Source organism: Triticum dicoccoides, chromosome 1A, assembly GCF_002162155.2.
Source record: "Triticum dicoccoides isolate Atlit2015 ecotype Zavitan chromosome 1A, WEW_v2.0, whole genome shotgun sequence".
Taxonomy (NCBI): domain Eukaryota; kingdom Viridiplantae; phylum Streptophyta; class Magnoliopsida; order Poales; family Poaceae; genus Triticum; species Triticum dicoccoides.
The window spans coordinates 542,177,358-542,188,012 of NC_041380.1; the positions used below are offsets into that span (position 1 = coordinate 542,177,358).

General features: G+C 52.7%; 1 protein-coding gene across 2 annotated transcripts; it reads left to right on the top strand.

Moving 5' to 3' along the window:
- The first annotated feature begins 6 nt into the window (after window positions 1-6).
- On the top strand, window positions 7-10,351 carry LOC119322222 (protein FAR1-RELATED SEQUENCE 5-like). 2 transcript variants are annotated; one of them, XR_005155482.1, is made up of 4 exons: window positions 7-123; window positions 206-663; window positions 736-1,023; window positions 10,283-10,351. XR_005155482.1 is itself a non-coding variant. In XM_037595776.1 (3 exons), the coding sequence occupies exons 1-3, from the start codon at window positions 12-14 to the stop codon at window positions 865-867; spliced, it is 702 nt and encodes a 233-aa protein (XP_037451673.1). In that variant the 5' UTR covers window positions 7-11; the 3' UTR covers window positions 868-1,100. The 2 variants fall into 2 exon arrangements, 1 of the variants encoding a protein (XP_037451673.1); XM_037595776.1 differs by lacking the exon at window positions 10,283-10,351 and having other exon boundaries at window positions 736-1,100.
- The last annotated feature ends 304 nt before the right edge of the window (window positions 10,352-10,655 follow it).

Sequence of the window (10,655 nt, forward strand, 5' to 3'; positions counted from 1 at the left end):
AGAGCATCATCATGGGGGGGGGGGGTGTCATGATGAGGGAAGAAACAATTGAGAGTTTTAATTGGGTATTCACCGAGTTTATTAGACTGATGGGTGGCAGGCCTCCAAAAACAATACTAACCGGTTGGTTTACTACCGCACCATTCCCCCGATTTATGTCTTTTTGCATTTGGTATGAAGCCTGATAAGGATTTGGTATTTGCAGATCAAGCGCGGGCTATGGAGGTCGCTATCGAACAAACGATGCCTAATACCACACACCGCTGGTGTAAGTGGCATGTGCTTCGGAAGGCGAAAGAGCACCTCGGGCCGCATTACACGAAACAGAGTGATTTTAGGGCGGCGTTGCACAAGGTTGTCAATGAAATGCTAACTGTCGATGAGTTCGAAGCTGCTTGGGCTGAACTGCTTGACAAATACAAGCTCCACAACAACACCTTCCTGATCCAGATTTTCGAGGTTAGGCACAAGTGGGCAAAACCTTATTTTAGTGGCAAGTTCTGTGCGAAGCAAACCAGTACGCAAAGGAGCGAAAGTGCGAACCATTTGTTGAAGGGCTACATTCCCCCGGCTTGCCCCATGAACCTATTTGTGAAACAATACAGCAAGTTGCAGTTCGACCGAGAAGCTGAAGAAGGGTTCCAAGAGAAGAGAACAAGGCCGGTATGTGCGACCAGAACTTGACCGTGCGTTACTGTCTTTTTTGCTAACAAGTTTCGGCTGGTTTCCTGGCAGGGCGGTGTAGTTCTCCGATACAATTTCCCTCTGGAAGAGCATGCGAGCCAGGTGTACACCCGGACGATGTTTGAGATGCTTGGTCAGGCTTTGTACCGTGTGGGAAGATATGATGTCGAGGAAGTCGAATGAGGCACGAGGTACCATGTGCGGCACATTGAAGCTGAGAAGTGAGAGAAGTGGTGTCGCGAGATGCATGTTGTCGATCTCCATGAAGGTGGCGCTCGGTACACATGCGAATGCGGCTTGTTTGAGCACATGGGGATGCTTTGTTGCCATGCTATCAAGGTTATTGTCGGTGTCAAAACCGGCGAATCTCGGGTAGGGGGTCCCGAACTGTGCGTCTAGGCCGGATGGTAACAGGAGACAAGGGACACAATGTTTTTTACCCAGGTTCGGGCCCTCTCGATGGAGGTAATACCCTACTCCTGCTTGATTAATATTGATGATATGGGTAGTACAAGAGTAGATCTACCACGAGATGAAGGAGGCTAAACCCTAGAAGCTAGCCTATGGTATGATTGTTGTGTATGGAGTTGATTGCCTACGGACTACAACCCTCCGGTTTATATAGAGACCGGATAGGGTTAGGGTTACATAAAGTCGGTTACAATGGTAGGAGATCTTGAATATCCACATCGCCAAGCTTGCCTTCCACGCCAAGGAAAGTCCCATCCGGACACGGGACGAAGTCTTCAATCTTGTATCTTCATAGTCCAGGAGTCCGGCTGAAGGTATAGTCCGGCTACCCGAACACCCCCTAATCCAGGACTCCCTCAGTAGCCCCTGAACCAGGCTTCAATGACAATGAGTCCGACGCGCAAATTGTCTTCGACATTGCAAGGCGGGTTCCTCCTCCAAGTCCTTCGTAGAAGATTGTAAACACCAAGAGTAGTGTCCGGCTCTGCAAAATAAGTTTCCACATATTGCCACAGAGAGAATAATATTGACACAAATCAAATCTGCCGACGTATTCCGCAGTGCGTCATCACACTACGACCAAGTCCTTTACTCGAATCGTTTTTACTTTTCCACCTCAGCACGTTTTGCAAGGCGATTTCCTTGGCACGTCTTGTCAAAGTAGAGATCGTGTACCCCTTTTACGGGATTCTCATCAATACGGACGTGGGCAACCCAACCGCGCCATTTGTCACGGCGCTTGGGAGACAAGCGAGTTTTACTAGGCTGGTGGGGACGCACAACCGCATCCGCCCATATAAGGGGATAAGGATCCACCTTTTTACCTACGCCTTCTTCCTCCTTTGCCTATCCATCTCCTGCGCACTCGAGCTCCAGCGCCCAAGCCCGCACTTCCCACCTCAACCTTCTCCAGCAATGTCCGGAGCGGGAGGCAAGTGGATGGTCTCCTCCGTCACGGAGGGCCATGTCAAAAAGCTAAGGAAGGCCGGATACTTGTCCAAAGACATCGCGCACCGGCTTCCCGAGGAGGGGCAGCTTCTCCCCACCCCAAGGCCCCATGAGAGGGTAGTATTGCTTCCCCACTTCCTACGCGGACTGGGTTTTCCACTCCACCCATTTGTCCGGGGGCTCATGTTTTACTATGGCCTGGATTTCCACAATCTGGCCCCGAACTTCGTCCTCAACATCTCGGCGTTTATCGTCGTGTGCGAGGCTTTCCTCCGCGTCTGCCCCCATTTCGGCCTCTGGCTCAAGACCTTCAACGTCAAGCCCAAGGTGGTGCGCGGCAGCCAGGCGGAGTGCGGAGGCGCCATGGCGGACAAGATTGCCAACGTCCTGTGGTTCGAGGGCTCCTTCGTAGAGACCCTAAAGGGGTGGCAAGCCGGGTGGTTTTACATCACCGAGCCGCGCGATCCGAAATGGATCGCAGCCCCCAAGTTCCGATCCGGACCCCCCACGCGGCTCATGTCCTGGAAAGAGACGGGCCTATCGTGGGGTAACGAGGAAGAGGTGACCGGACTGAAGACATGCATCCAGTCCCTGGTAAACAAGCCAATCAGGCTTGTAAATGTAGTCCAGGTCATGCTCGTTTGCCGAATCCTCCCGTGTCAATGACGGGACTTTACTCTGTGGGAGTTCGACCCGGCACAGCACCGAACCCTTAACAGGCTCTTCGGCACGACGTATGAAGACGTCTGGAAGGCACTAATCAAAGGTGTCAAGGCTCCCGCATCCGCTTCCGAGGACCGCGGATACAGCTCGGAGCGTCACGCTAGCGAGGTAAGCTATTTTCACCTTTTACAGGGTGTTCAGCTTTTTTCATAGTTTAACTCTATGCGGGATCTAAACTCCCTTACCTTTGACAGGCTTGGCGGGCGATATCCGGACCAATTAACTGTCCGGCTTCGCTGCCCGAAGACCCAGCCCCAGCTCTACTAGTGAAGTCGTTGGCTCCGGCGCCTTATGTGGTGCCGGAAAAGAAGGCCAAGAAGAAGAAGACCACGGGGACTCGAAAGAGTGCCCGTAACGCGGTGGTGTCGGACTCGTCGTCTGATGAGTCCGAGACGCCCTCTTCCCGTGAAAACGAGGAGGAGGAAGAAGAAAACTCTCCCCCCCAGCGGAGGGAGGAGAGAAGAGGAAGACCGCCCCAACGGGGGAGGCCGAGGGGTCTAGGAAAAGGAAGACCCCTCCGACGGACTACGCCCCCAATGCCGAAGAGGGCAAAGAGGAGTGTCCAAACAGGGCCAAGCGTCCGGCGAAATCGTAAGTTCGGATATCAGAATAACTCATGATGTTCCTTTGTCGCATAGCTTTCCCTAATGTCGAATGTAATTATGCAGTCCGCCCCGGGCCGAATTCACCGAGTCGTCGAGCGGCTCCCTGGATTCATCGGACGTGAACTCAGTTCCGCCCGCTGTCTTGCCCCGCACTGTGGACGACGCCGAAGTGGCATCGCAACAAGCTCCGGGGCAGGAGGAGGCGGTCCTAGAGGAGCCGCAAGGCGACCTCCCGGACCCCAGGAGTAAAGGGGACAAGACCCCCCAGGGCTCTAAGTCCGGCTTTGTGCCAGACACCGCGCCGAAATCTTCAACAGTTCCAGACCGCGGTAGGCGAACTCCTTCCAAGAGGAGCAAGCCTTCTGAGCCGGCGGCCTCCGTCCAACCAAAGGTGCCGGACAATCTGCTTGAGGTGCTTGATGGCGCCTCCATCGACGAGGAGCACCGTACTATTATGAGTACGGTGATCCAGAAGGTTCAGTCCGCCAAGAGCAGACTAACTGAAGCTTGCGCTAGCCTTCTAACAGGCTTCGAGGTAAGTAAAAATATATATATAAATAGTACCGCATAGATAGTAGCCCCTGATGCTCTGTTTGGCATTCGGAAAGAAAAGCCGAATAGAGGATCTAGTAAATTTTGCAGGAGTCTAACAATAAAGAGTCAATATGTGTGTGCAGGCTTTGCTGCTATCCACCGCCGCACTGACTGCGGAGGTGGGTGTCCTGAAACAGGACCTCAAGTGGACCGAGCAAGAGCTCGGCCTTGCCAAGCGGCAGCTCGAGGAAAAAGAAGGTAGGAAATACCTTACAGAAAAAGTGCCTATAGAGAGGCTTGATTGCAAAAAATAACAGGATTGCACTGCTTATTATAGGGGCCACGACTGAGGTGGCGACCCTCAAGCAGGCGCCGCCCGAGGCCGAAAAGAAAATGGCCGCGGAGCGCACCGAGCCAGAGAAACTTGGGGCTCAGGTCGGCGAGGTGCAGCAAGAGCTTCAGGCTCTCATGAAAAAACATGAGAGTTTGGAGCTTGAGTCAAAGACCCAAGCGTCCGAGCTCGCGGCGGCCCTTGAGACTGCTAAGTCTGCCAAGGCCGAAGCCCAAAAGGCCCTCCAAGAGTTGGAGGAGATGAAGAAGATAGCAGCGGGTAAGGCATTCTTTATGCAAAGCAGAAGTATAAAAGTAAACTACTTGTTACTTACCCGAATCCGGAGTTCTCCAGGGGCATTCGCAGATCTTCCCCGCAGCGTATCCGCCGCCGCCGCATTCTACCGAGCTGAAGAGGGCAGCTCGACGGAGAAGGTGTTCTGGTCTCAGTATGCTGAGGCCGGACACCTTGTGCCATTGAGTGACCAGCTGAAATAGCTGGTCGAGCTCCACAAGGCAGCCGAACAGGCCATGAAGGGCTTCATAGTTCGGCTGTGGCCCAGAGAGGCCCTGCCTGGGAGCTACTTCGGACTGGTGCGGCGGCTGGTGGAGGCCTGTCCAAGGCTTGAGGTCATCAAGCGCTCCGTCTGCATCAAAGGTGCCCGTAGGGCCCTTGCCCGTGCAAAGGTGCACTGGGTAAGCTAGACGGTGAAAAGCTTGTGAGGGACGGGCCGCCGTCGGGGGAGGAGCATCGCAAGCCCGAGAACTACTATAAGGATGTTCTTGCGGGTGCCCGCCTTGTGGCGGATGAATGTACCAAGGATGTAATTTTTGAATAAACTCGCTCGTTTTTATCCTGTGCGCTGAAAACTTGTTCATAGGCGCTTAAGCAATGCTTGTTGAATTTAAAATATTATTTTCTGTGCGGCCGTTTATCAAAAAATTGAGAGATGGCCAGTCGTCGGCTTCTGCCCCCATGCCACTAGTGCTGGGGTGTTCGGGATAAACCTGAGCGCTCTTTTTCCCATAGTTGGGTCCTTCGAGGAGGCGCTCAGCACAACGAACCAGGCAATCGGACTATAATGCTTGAGCACTCTCACTTAGCCATAGAACTTTATAATTTTAAATTTCGGCGAAGCCCCTAGTTCGGAAGACCGAGTTCGGGGCGCTATCCACGCCTTGGCCAGACAAATCCAGCTCCTCGCTCGAAGCGGCATAAGTCTTTAGGGACTCGAAAAACCTCTCGAACAGCGACCGGTCTCTCGCCTCATCATGACAATCAGTTTTAGCTTTCTCCACTAAGGTGCTTAACCCAGCTCAACCGGGGCACAATCGCAGTGGTTCTCCTAGTGCTACCTTAGCCGATATAGCGGAACATAAGGCACCAAAACATAGGAGCCGGGCAAACCCAACTATTGACCCAAATCATGATTCGGAGCCAATGCATATAGTGCTATAAGTTTGGGGTGCCGCACTTGTGAAAGTGTACGGACTTCTCACACCATATTAAAGGGTACTGAAGCCCCTGGCGTACTTGCCGTACCACAGTGTACGGGTGCAACATGTCATTAATGAACATATATAAAAGAGAGTAATGCAGAAAATAGACAAAAGCTATGCATTGTTTATAGAGAGGCTATTTATCAAAGCCGAACGATACAAATAGTGCGGTAAGCAAAAGATATTGGACTATTCAGTATGTCCTGACCAGGGGCAGGCCGCGGAATTGTATTTAAAACAGGTATACTGCTCGTAACAGAGACCACCTGGGAGTTCCATAATGCGGCATGGCTTGTCTGCCTCCCTGGATCTTGCATCATTTGTGCGGCAGTCGAATTACCGAACAGGTCGTCCGAAGTATGGAGTCCTGAAAGTGAGAAAAAATTAAAAAAAGGAATCTGGCAGCCCCTAGTACATTTTAAGCCGTATTTTGGGCGTGCCGTTATTGTGCCCCTTCCCCTGTGCCCATGGTATTTCAAGGGCGTAGTTATGTACGCGAGGTACTGGTTTCGCTATGTCGCGGAAGCTGGGGTTGGGGCCGCATTGCTACGCTTGCTCAGAGTGTGCCAGGCGGTCCTGCTGTGGGTTACTCCGGGCGCGCTTGGCAGTGTCTGGCTTTATAATGGCCGGACTAGAGAATTGCCTGAGAAGGCTACTTTGTACCTCCGCTGCGAGAGCCGCCGTATGCTCCTCCGTACGGAGGGAGCGTTCGGTGTTTCCGTTGACCGTAATTACTCCTCGAGGGCCTGGCATCTTGAGCTTGAGATATGCGTAGTGCGGCACCGCATTGAACTTTGCGAATGCGGTTCGTCCGAGCAGGGTGTGATAGCCACTGCGAAACGGGACTATATCGAAGATTAACTCTTCGCTTCGGAAATTGTCCGGGGATCCGAAGACCACGTCAAGTGTTACTGAGCCTGTACAGTTGGCTTCTACACCTGGTATAACGCCTTTAAAGGTCGTTCTTGTGGGCTTAATCCTTGAGGGATCTATGCCCATTTTCCGCACTGTATCCTGATAAAGCAGGTTCAGGCTACTGCTGCCGTCCATGAGGACTCTTGTGACATGAAATCGTCGATGATTGGGTCGAGAACCAATGCGGCGAAGCCGCCATGACGGATGCTAGTGGGATGGTCCCTTCGATCAAAAGTGATCGGGCAGGAGGACCATGGGTTGAACTTTGGGGCGACTGGCTCTATCGCGTATACGTCCCGTAGCGCACGCTTCCGCTCCCGCTTGGGAATGTGGGTTGCGTATATCATGTTCACCGTCCGCACTTGTGGGGGAAAGCCCTTCTGTCCATTGTTGTTCGGCGGCTTGGTCTCCTCGTCGTCGCTGTGCAACCCCTTGTCTCTGTTTTCGGCCCTTAACTTGCCTGCCTGCTTGAACACCGAACAATCCCTGTTAGTGTGATTGGCTAGCCTTTCGGGGGTGCCATGTATCTGGCACAAGCGATCGAGTATTCGGTCCAAACTGGACGGGCCCTGAGTATTCTTTTTGAATGGCTTTTTCCGCTGACCGGATTTATAGCCTTTGAATCTGGCATTGACTGCCGTGTCTTCATTGTTGTCGCTGTTAACACGGCATTTTTGCTTATTCCGACGTGTCCTGCCACTTTTGTTCTTGGTATCCGAATTACCAGGGTTCTTTGATAAGTTGTTACTGCGAGCTAGCCAGCTGTCTTCTCCCGCGCAAAAGCGGGTCATGAGTGTCGTGAGGGCTGCCATGGATTTCGGCTTTTCCTGTCCCAGGTGCCGGGCAAGCCACTCGTCGTGGATGTTATGCTTGAAGGCTGCTAGGGCCTCTGTGTCCGGACAGTCGACTATCTGGTTTTTCTTTGTTAGGAACCGTGTCCAGAATTGTCTGGCCGATTCTTCTGGCTGCTGAATTATGTGGCTTAAGTCGTCGGCATCTGGCGGTCGCACGTAAGTGCCTTGGAAGTTGTCGAGGAATGCGGCTTCCAGGTCCTCCCAAGAACCGATTGAGTCTGCTTGCAAGCTGTTAAGCCAATGCCGGGCCGATCCTTTAAGTTTGAGCGGGAGGTATTTGATGGCGTGTAGATCATCGCCGCGTGCCATGTGGATGTGAAGGAGATAGTCCTCGATCCATACTGTCGGATCTGTTGTGCCATCGTATGATTCGATGTTTACGGGTTTGAAACCCTCTGGGATTTTATGATCCATTACTTCATTCGTGAAGCATAGCGGGTGTGCGGCGCCTCTGTACTGGGCTATATCACGATGTAGCTCGGAAGAGCTATGTCTGTTGTGTTCGACCCGACCAGATTTGTTGTATCCGTAGTGAAGATCATTGTCACATGCTTTAGGGCGCCTGCGCGATCCGTAGATCGATCTTGTTTGTCTTGCCTTATCCTTCAGTATGTCTCGCAGGTCGGGCGCATTTTCCCGTGCCTTAGTTGAGCGGCGTTGGGGCATGGCTTGGGTGGAGGGCCGAGAGGCCTCTCTGTCGCGGCCGCGAGGTGGCCGGTCTGCCATGTCATGCGCTGGTGATGTAGGTTCTTCCTCCTCTGATCGGGGTAGTGGCCTGCGCTTCGGGTAACTCTTGGAGGGGCGTTCGAGTTCATACTCTTCGGCCGTAAGGACTTCAGTCCATCTGTCAGCTAGCAAATCTTGGGCAGCTTTAAGCTGTTGCTGCTTTTTCTTGAGGCTGCTTGCTGTGGCTAAAAGCCTGCGTTTAAAACGCTCTTGTTCGGCATGGTCTGATGGTATGACGAATTCGTCGTCATCGAGGCTTGCCTCGTCTTCGGAGGGAGGCGTATAGTTATCATCCTCGACCTCTCGGTCTGCCGCTCTCTCATGAGGGTTGGCTTCTCCATCTTCCTGTGCCGAATCTTGCTGAGGTGGGTGTTCTTCGGTGCTATCCGGGGTAGTATTATCTCCCGTGCCGGAATCACCGTTTTTGCTTTGGCGGGATTTAGAGCGGCGCCGCTGACGCTGGCGCTTTGGCTGTTTCTTGGGGGCGTCATCCCCCACTATTCCATCGCCATCTCCATCTTTTGGAGTGTCCACCATATATATGTCATATGACGAGGTGGCCTTCCAGCACCCTACAGGTGCTGGTTCCTTTTCGTCTCCTACATCGTCGTCCATGCCGTCGATGTCTTCGGAGCTGAAGTCAATCATGTCGGTTAAATCATCGACAGTGGCTACAAAGTGGGTGGTGGGTGGGCTTTGAATTTCCTCATCGTCCGTATTCCACCCTCGCTGACCGTAGTCCAGCCAGGGCTCTCCTGATAAAGAGAGAGACTTAAGAGAATTCAGGATGTCGCCAAAAGGCGAATGCTGAAAGATGTCTGCGGCGGTGAACTCCATTATCGGCACCCAATCGGACTCGATTGGCAGGGGCGCGGGGGGTTCGGAGTCCGGGGAGGAGTCTGGATCCTCGGAGTCACGGGTCGTGCAGAGTGCGGGGCTAGCATTCGGCTCGATCGCTTTTGGGATCGCAGCCCTCGAGGTGACGTCCAACCGCTCATCCTCGATTGGCGCAATAGGCTCCGAGTTAGGGGTCGGAACCGATGCGTGTGCGGCCTCCAGGACACTGTCTGGGGGCAGAGCTAGATCATGCCCCTCGAGATAGTGCGGCGCGCTTGGCCGTGGCTCGAGCCTGTCGAAGATCAAGTCTCCGTGGGTGTCAGCCGTGTAGTTTAAGCTTCCAAACCTGACTTGATGGCCAGGGGCGTAGCTTTCGATCTGCTCCAGGTGACCGAGCGAATTGGCCCGCAGAGCGAAGCCGCTGAAGACGAAGATCTGTCCAGGGAGCAAAGTCTCACCCTGGACCGCATTGTTGTTGATGATCAAAGGAGCCATCGGGCCTGAAGGCGACGCCACAGAGGAACTCTCAATGAAAGCGCCAATGTCGGTGTCAAAACTGGCGGATCTCGGGTAGGGGGTCCCGAACTGTGCGTCTAGGCCGGATGGTAACAGGAGACAAGGGACACGATGTTTTTTACCCAGGTTCGGGCCCTCTCGATGGAGGTAATACCCTACTCCTGCTTGATTAATATTGATGATATGGGTAGTACAAGAGTAGATCTACCACGAGATGAAGGAGGCTAAACCCTAGAAGCTAGCCTATGGTATGATTGTTGTGTATGGAGTTGATTGCCTACGGACTACAACCCTCCGGTTTATATAGAGACCGGATAGGGTTAGGGTTACATAAAGTCGGTTACAATGGTAGGAGATATTGAATATCCGCATCGCCAAGCTTGCCTTCCACGCCAAGGAAAGTCCCATCCGGACACGGGACGAAGTCTTCAATCTTGTATCTTCATAGTCCAGGAGTCCGGCTGAAGGTATAGTCCGGCTACCCGAACACCCCCTAATCCAGGACTCCCTCAGTTATCCCTGACTCTACCGCCTCTATGCGAGTTCCTTCAATTAAAAAAATTTGTGACCTTCAGTTAACCATCTTTTTATCTTCATGTCTGAATGTTATCCAACAACCCAACCTGCCTTTACATCCAGGTTCTTCTTCATTTGGGGGTGCGGAAGATACCTATCTTTCATGTAATGAAGCGATGGACAATAGATGCCTGTGACAACTTGCCGCTTCACCTCATCCATTACCAGAAAGATGAAGTCCCTTCGCGGTTGTCATCCTACCGGCATACTGCACTACACCTGACATCACTCGAGTTTGTGCAACTCGGTGACACAATGTTGACGCATTCGATAGAGCCATGGGCATTTTAAATGGAGGCAAGGCTGAACTGACCGTTTTGGCAGCGATCAAAGATAGGAAAAGTTTGGTTAACCAAACCCAAGTTGGGGAGTCAGCCAATCCAACCATGACTCTGATGGCAGACGGAGCGCATCAAGAAGATAAGCGTTCTGAGAT